General features: G+C 36.0%; 1 protein-coding gene across 1 annotated transcript in view; it reads right to left on the minus strand.

Annotated features, from left to right (window-relative positions):
* The window catches only part of Plcz1 (phospholipase C zeta 1), a 66,206-nt gene that overhangs the window by 41,273 nt on the left and 16,127 nt on the right, over nt 1-8,806 (minus strand). Inside the window, exon 3 of the mRNA XM_023709472.1 lies at nt 5,191-5,387. Within this exon, the coding sequence (XP_023565240.1) occupies nt 5,191-5,387 (197 nt within the window). The remainder of the gene's footprint in view (nt 1-5,190; nt 5,388-8,806) is intronic.

Consider the following 8,806-nt stretch of genomic DNA (forward strand, 5'->3'; position numbering starts at 1 on the left):
GGAGTGAGGGAGGGAGAGACAAGAAAGGAGGGAGGGAGGGAGAGAGTGAAGAGTTTGAGAACTTAGTAAACATTACCTTTTCAACTTAATGCTATTTTTAATAATCATCCAAGAAAGAGCTATCTATGCAAAACTAAAATCTATGCAAAGGAAACATGAATACCTTCATCTATGTATATTTAACTGTGAGAAAATTAGAAGCTACCTCAGATTACATCAAACTCACAAATTTATCTGATCTAAGGAAAATGCATTTCCACGTTGGCTGATATCTAAAACTGAGCTTTATTTTACACCTGTCAAATAAATCTATCTCTTGACCTAGACATAAATTCCATCTTAGGCATATAGTCATTTGTGCTTGTTGGGTTCAAATGAATTTCAGTGTTTTTACTAAAGGAAAGGAGGGACAGAATGCCTTATTAAGTAATGCCTTTATTTACCTTCTCAGTTGAAGCTGATTGAACTCTGGTTTTGTACTGACTCAACATTAATGAATATACATAAATATTCTCAAAGTCTGCAGAGCTAGCACAGAGGTCATTGTGTATCATTATGAAATAGGTTATTTTTATTGAGTTGCCAAAAATGTATTGATATGTTTATAAAAATTGTTCTTGCAAGTATATGTACAACAATAAGATTTTTTTAATTTCACAGACCCATGCACATAGCTGCATGGAACTGATCACAACTTTCTTCTTAATTTCTGTAAACACTGCCCAGCACAGAGCTAAAATAGCCAACCACAGAGCTCACACCACCAACATGGCCAGATGGCTAATACTGTCATCAGAATCCTGCAGTTTCTGCTACCTCCTATATTTTAAATTTAATAAGAGCAGGAATTTTCAGTCTTGTGAAAACTGCTTGACACAGAGTTGACTCTCAAAATAGTCACTGAAATATTTAAAATATTAACCCTCAATCCTAACCATCAATTAATCCTCAAATCTTAATTTTCTCTTAGTTAAATACACATAGATTAAGGTATTCATGTTTCTTCTGCATAGATTTTAATTCTGTATAGATAGCTCTTGGATGAGAATTAGTAGTCAATTAAAATATTTATTTTGTTTATATTAGAATGGGAACTCTAAAGTTTAAGGACAAAACTGGAAGGCAGATAAAATGGATCTTCTGATATGATATTTTGAAAGAGAGAATGGCATGAGGGCCGACTCGAGATGACAGAATCATAAAGCCGGTATTTATCTGCTAGGAAGATTCATTTAGCAGATGTCTTGCCATTAAAAAGATGCAGGTAAACACTTATTGTCTGAGAGGCATATTAAATTAGCTCATTGTCTCTAGGATTTACATTCTTAGTTGAGATGGTACTGTCCCCCAGGAGATGGGTGGCAATGTTTAGACATAACTTTGGTTGCTGGGGGTGGTGGGAAGACTCGATACCAGCATCTACCAAGTACAGGCTGATGATGTTGGTAAGCATTCTACAATGTACAACGAAATCTCTACAATAACAACAATGAAAAAATCATATGACATGAAATAAAAAGCATTTGAGAAAGCCTGTCTCAGATCACGACACTCTGTGGTACCAAGTGCTTAAATAAATCAATACTATTTCCAAACGGAACAAGAAGTACGAAAAGACTGTACAACGAAAGGTACCTATTAGCTCTAACAACACATTTAGTCCCTTGCTAGGGAGATGACAAATAGTAGTTAGGAATGTGGAAAAATAAACCCATTACGGCACCAAGTCAACAGGCAGAATTCCAAAGAAGCACTCTTGTATTCCCTGGGAAATAATAAAATGAAAGATGGGAAGAATCTGAGGAGGTAATGTTAGCAGGAAGAGCAACTGGTGAATCTTGTCTGTTTTGGAAGCTTTCACAATACAAAATGTCGAATGATTAATAACCTATTTGAGGTTATTTTAGGGCACACTGCCTTGCTTAGGCATGTGGGGGTGCACATATGACATTTCAGTGGCTTGCTATGAGCTTCACATTGAGTTGAAAGGAATGTACCTAGAATACACTTCTAAATAGTCATCTAATGTATTAACATTTCTACAGATAACTAAGGGGTATAAGTCCTAATTTGAAGTATTTTTTAGAATTCTAAATGAACATACTTCTCGGATTGTGGTATATTATATTTAAATTTAAAGTTGGAGGGATCAATAATTATATGTAAAGCTTTTTAATTTCCAAGAAAATGTCCTTGTTTTGCCCAGCTTTTAGTTGATTGACAAAGCAAATTCTCTAGTCTTTTTTGACCAATACCAGTGCTCTAGGCTGCTGCCAATGCACAGTCATGAACTCTCTACTATACAGAAAGGGGAACTATCAAAAACTTAGCTCTGGAGGAAAACTTGTCATGGAAGTTTTCTATTCTCGCTGCTTCATTGTTGTTTAGTTTGATCCACAGATAAAGCCCGTTCTTCCAAAACTGCATATTCAGCCTTCATTGTTTGGACAACCAGAAAGTGTTTAAGATCATCGCACCATGTCATGCCAACCACTTGCTTTTACTCAAGTGAAAGGTAGTTTCTGGTGGTGATGTTGAGTCCACTCACTCTTATTTAACTGAGCCCCCTTAGAAAGTGAATAGAGCTCATCTTTATTTAGTAAAGAAGCACCCACTTCCGAGCATCAGTTTAGTTTATTATGATTGTTGTGTATCTTATAAATAATCCCACTACTCTCTTGGTTTCAACTGCTAGAAATCTCATGAGTGAATTTCTGCATACATCCTAGAATTTATACAGGACCCTGTTGTATGAAATCTCTACAGTTATATTTATTTTATCTATTTATCAGTAAAAATTTCCCTTAAATACTTTCTATAAAGTTGCAGAGCATAAAATGTAATTTTTATCATTAGTAGGTTTCTTTGTAATAGTAATATTTTTTTCTCTTTGCCTTTGAACTTTAACTGGCAATTTGAGAAGCTGTTGCTGGAGGAAAGTACTGAATGCCAAATGGCACATGATATGAGAATTCCTCTTTTAAAAATAAAGCAGTAAAGAGATAAAGAGATTGCGTCTGTTGTTTAACAAATGAAGGAGGAGGACAAGATGTGCATGCCCTAAACTTAAACACTGATGATTGAACATACTGTGCTACTTCTATGAGAAAATAAATTATGAAGACTTTCCTTCTCAGGTGCATCTTTCCAAAGGTGGTAAAGAAACAGGAGACGAAATACAATTAAATTGAATTTAGATTTGAAGGAGCATGGAACGTTTTTCAGAATTAAGATATACTTTTCTGTGAGAACACTTATAAGATATAAAGAGGATTATTTACAAGATATATAATAATCACAATAAAAATGTTTTCTTAGAAGTGTGATATGTCCTTATTAAATGTTTCTACAAGACTTATTTTAAATTGTATATTTTTCTTCTAAAAAGCAGAATAAAATAAAATGCCTACAAAGAAATTATAGCTCCACCTTGGAATCTTTTCACCACATTCTAAGAGAATACACTTTTGAATTTGAGAGTTTATGTATTTACTGCAGTAATTTTTATTGTTAAGTCTGATATTCCCATGGAATTATATCTTCTTTACCTGTGGTTTTTCTCCTTAAACAGTATGAGTCAAACACATGACTTTAAATATCATCTGATGTGGAAAAATAAACCCATTGCAGCATGCAGATGATTTCGAACTCTATTTTTCTAGTCTGGATATTCCATCTGAATTCCAGAAACATACATTGCACTGACTATTTGACCCAGATCTTTGATAACTAATTGTATCTCAAACCAACAGGACCCTTGCTTTTACTCACACCCTACAATGAGCTTCTCTCTCCAACTTCACAGTTTTAGTCAACAATATCCTCATTTACTTGGTTATTGGGTCAAAAATCTTGATGCTCCTCTTCCCTCATACCCTTCTTCAAATCCTCTGGTAACCGTTGTTGGCCCTGCATCCACTTAATTATCACAGTTGCTACTCATGAGTTAACCATTAACATAGCCATCATCACCTGGATAGCTACAGCGTCTGCCTCCGTCGTCTTTGACCTCTACCCTTGCCTCAGCTTTCCTCCAAAGATAAATGGCGACACTATAGTGAGGAAAATGTCTCCAGTGTCTTCCCAATGTAATCACTGTCAACCAGACCCTCCTTTACTATCTCCCTCCTCAAATTCATCTGTCTTCGTTTATCATTTGCTTACTGTCCACGATATTTGACTTCCTCTTATTAATACATGCCAAGCACTTCTCATTGCTTCTGTCCCACGTCTTTCCAACCAGATCTTTTCATGATACCTTCTTTATCACCAGTTGGGGTGAGAAGCTTTTCCTGAAAATACCATCTAAAATTTGTACACATTGGCAGGCCAGATGGCTCAGTTGACTAAACGCCTGTTTAGGCAAGCACAGGGACTAGGTTCGATTCCTGGCAATACCTGCTGCACCAGCCCTGCTCCTGGGCACACAGAACTGGCCACCCAGTCCAGGCGTGGTGGTGCACACCTGTAATCCCAGTGCTGGGGAGGCTGAAAACAGAAGGATCACTACAAGTCCAAGTGTATAGTGAGACCCTGTATCAAATACTTAAAAAAAAAAAAAACAGAAAAACATTTGTACACAGATGAGTAGGTTTGTTAGTCTTTCCTGCTATCCTACCTCTGCTGCTTGACTAATTGGAAGCCCAGTACTAGCACTAGAATATAAATTGAGAATGCAGCAGGAATTACCTTTAATCTATGTAATGGATTTGACATAAAAATGTACAGAAATCCTTATCTCTGAATGCCAAATTAAACAATTTACTGTATTAATGCGTTGGCTTCTTAACAGTTTATGTCCTGATGTTTAACCTTATGTTACTTTTAATCATTTTAATCATGTTAAAATCCAAGTTTAACATGTATTAAGTATGATAGCAGAGTGGTGTTTTCTTAAAAGAAGTATTCAGATTGTTAAGGGACCTTCAGAGGCATGACAATCATGGAGATCAGCAGGCAGGAACTGAATGAAAATATATGACAGTAATCGATACAGAAAATCATGCTGTCATTTTATCTATAACTTGGATCATCAAGACAGGTAGAAATAAAAATCCGTGTTCTCTATGCATAGCCTGATTTTTGCTTTGCATCACTGAGATGGAGAAAGCCAGAAGCTTCAGACAGAATTTATCCTTTCTATTGACCATTCTTAAGTAGTAGGCTTAACAATCAAAATAAATACCTTACATATCCCCAAAGGTCACTTGGTCCCACTAATTGACCAGATACCAAATATGTGTTATGTGAGCTCGAAATGAAATAATCACTTAATGGATAAGTCATGTCTTGATAAACTTTTGTGCACTCCTCTTTAAATAGTAGACATTCAGGTGAATGTATGTATCTTGTGAAACCTTCAAGTGACATCTGATGTGCTTTTCTGACTAGAAAAAATGAAATTAAAAGGGTGCAAAATTACCATTAGTAATAGAGAAATGACATCTCCCCTGCAGACTTAATACTAAAGCAATTTTCTAAAATAATCCTTTAAAATTAAATTTTTCTATCAAATACCTTTAGTTTTTCCATATCTACATTCAGGAACATAGCATTAATCACATGATTCTTTTCTCTGGTATTTACATTTTGAAAATGTATCTGTCCATCATAAATCAGTGATGTTCCCCAAGCCATACATCTGGTTAATACTTACCCCTGTGAAGAAAACATTAAAGCTCCTCAGAAACTGTCTCCTACTAACTTACAAGTCATTGCCCTGCCCAAAGTACATATCAGACTGGCTGCTGGAAGTGCAGGCTAGCTTTCTTCAGCTGGTGAACCTTACATGGACATTCCTACAGTGCATATTTCAATGCCTGATTTCCTTTTCTTCACACTATGTTTCTAAGATTTATCCTTATAGTTCTATACATGCTTCATTGCCTTTGCTATATAGCATTCTATTGTTGAAAGCATGCTAGAATTTAGCCATTCTCTTGAGCATGAGTTTCCTCTGTGGGGCTACTGCAAATGGTGAGCCTATAAACACCCAGTGCATGTATTTGATTCAAATATGTATATGCTTCTGTTCCATCCATGTCTATAAGTCGAATGGCAGCCACTTGCATGCAATCACTTGTGGTTAATTATCTCTGAATATTTTTACTCAAAATAGTGCATACTAAAATTATTGACTTAAGCAGAATATTGGCGCTTCAGAACCAAGTAGTCTTATTCCAAACGCATTAACATGCTATATAACCTCAAAAATTGTAGCTGACCTCTCCATGTCTATGAAATGGAGAGAACCTGAGAACCTACCCCATGTATTGGCTCAATACATGTGAGTTGCTATTGCTAGTTAAGTTCCAATCAAAAGAAAAGCTAGAGGGCTGGCGAGATAGCTTGGAGAATTAAGCACCTGGATTTGATCCCCTGACCACATGATGTGCATGCTGCACTGACCCCACCCTGAGGCATACTGACCCAGTCACCGAGAGAGCACATGGTGGTCCATGTCTGGAATCCCAGGGTTAGGGAGGCTGAAAACAGGATCACTATGAGTCCGAGCTGTGTAATACAACTGTGTACCAAATGCATTAAAAACAAGGAAGAGGAGAAGGAGGAGGAGGAGGAGGAGAAAGAGGAGGAGGAGGGGGAAGAGAGAGAAAGAGAGAGAGAGAGAGAGAGAGAGAGAGAGAGAGAGAGAGAGAGAAAAGCAAAGCAAAGCAAAGCTGTTGCATATTCATTTTAAACTAGAGCGTAGAATTTTATTTCTAGGAATTTAGCCAGAAGAAACAGAAATTGAGAAAAAGACTAAAGTCTAAAAATGCTCACATTAGCATTATTTATACAAACAAAATAAATAGGGAGAAAGAAGCAAATTAAAGCTCAAAATATGGCATAATACTAAGTAGCATTAAAAATAATGTGTCATAAAAATATGCAGTGACATAAGTAAATGTTTATGACATCATAAGAAGCCAAAAAGGAAGCTTTCAAATGCTATTACTATTTTGATTTAAAATAACAGCTAGAAAAAGGGATTAAAATTTTATAGACACACAGATCCTATATTTCAGAATCACATAAACTTAGGGCTATGAGAACACACTAGAAAAGCACATCATGTATTATAACAATGATGATTTGCATTAATTTATTCTTTTTCCCTGTGCAAGTAGGAATCACTGGTCTATGTGTATATCTTTTATAAATAGGATGGAAAACAAATAACTTCATGACCTCAAAAAACACCAGATTGAAATGAGGGTTAATCTCATTGAACTTTTAATGTAAAATGAATTATATGTGTGTTACATACCAATGTGAGATGAGAGTGAGGATCCTGGCAGCGTTTGGGGCTATGAAATTGTAATTCAAATTGTTTTTAATAAGACTAAAGTGATCAAAGATCATGCAAATGAAATGCAAGGTCTTGGCTGTGTGTATGCGAGTGTCTACAAGTGAAAGCTCAACAGATGGATTAACAATGGGATGTTGTAATAAAAATGCAAACGCAATTCCAAGATGCCAGTGCTATGATATCAATATCTCTCCGTATCGTTTAAGTTACTACCGAATGGTAATAGCACCAATGTCACTTTTTAAACAGCCACTACATTAGTGATGCTGAAAGTGCCCCTCTGTTAAGATGCTTCTTTCTAGGGTGCAGGGACGTAGGACCATAAATCAAGTCACTACTTCCTTAGAGAAAAACTTCTCACTAAAAGAAAAATCAAGTGAACTTCTCAGAATGTAGTTGGCTTCCTTTCTGGTGCTGGTTCTTTGTCTGGTTGCAAGTCTTCAAAAATTTAATGGTTCTGAGACCAAAATGTTACTAGCATTGCAATCAGTGATGCGCTACAACTCTCACAACCCTCCAAAGTCTTTTCATGACACTTTCAGGAAGCCAAAAGCTTATTTCTTGCCTACAAGACCCTCCATGGTTTGATCTCACTAAACTCACTTCCTCCTCATTTTCCAAGTTCTAGAGCTTTCAGTTCCTTTGTTTCTTCACCTCAGGTCCTATTCTCCTCTTCCCTAGACCTCTGACACTTCTCCCATTTGGTCAAAAGACTTGTTTTTTCTTGTCACTTAAGCCTCAACTCTGAGGTCACCACCCTCAGAGAAGATTCTCATAACATTTACTGTATATTACATTTTTTGTTTTATTTTTATAACATTTAGTACTCCATGAAATGCTCTTTTATATGCTTAATTATTTATGTCAATCTTCTTGTGGTCCCCACAAGGGCTCTGACCCAGATGCCTACTTCTCCACTATATCCTCACTCTGGAACTATACTTGGTTATCACAAATAACTACTTGGATAATTATAAATGTATGACTGAATGAAAAAAAAATTTGGTCTTTGTAGAACTGATATGGTAGCCTAAACCAACTTTTGAAGGCAGAACTTGGACTTTTATTTCTTGTCAAGCAAACATTTTGAGCTATTCTGTCAGCTAATATCTTTAGAGTTAATTATTGTATTTCAACAATATTTTTCATACATTTTTGTAAATACTTTCTGATATGACCTTTGTTATGGAGAAATGAGCATAAATGAAATGTTTTACATATTGAAAGCAGAATGATGCCTCTCGGGTAGGTGGATATTCAAGAAGAAGGGGGTGGTGATGAAAGCAGAGCCAAAATATATGAAAGATTCCAAAATATATGATAATCATGAGCCTAAGTAGTCATTTAATTTTAAATGACTATGTTTGTTTTTTGTTGTTGTTGTTGGGGTTTTTTGTTTTGGTTGTTTTTTTTTTTTTCAGAATCGAGGATTGAACTCAGACCTTTGCACTTGCCTGGCAAGCACTTATTCAACTGAGCTATCTCCCCAGCCCTCCA

Source organism: Octodon degus, unplaced genomic scaffold (genome assembly GCF_000260255.1).
Source record: "Octodon degus isolate 3935 unplaced genomic scaffold, OctDeg1.0 scaffold00012, whole genome shotgun sequence".
NCBI lineage: Eukaryota > Metazoa > Chordata > Mammalia > Rodentia > Octodontidae > Octodon > Octodon degus.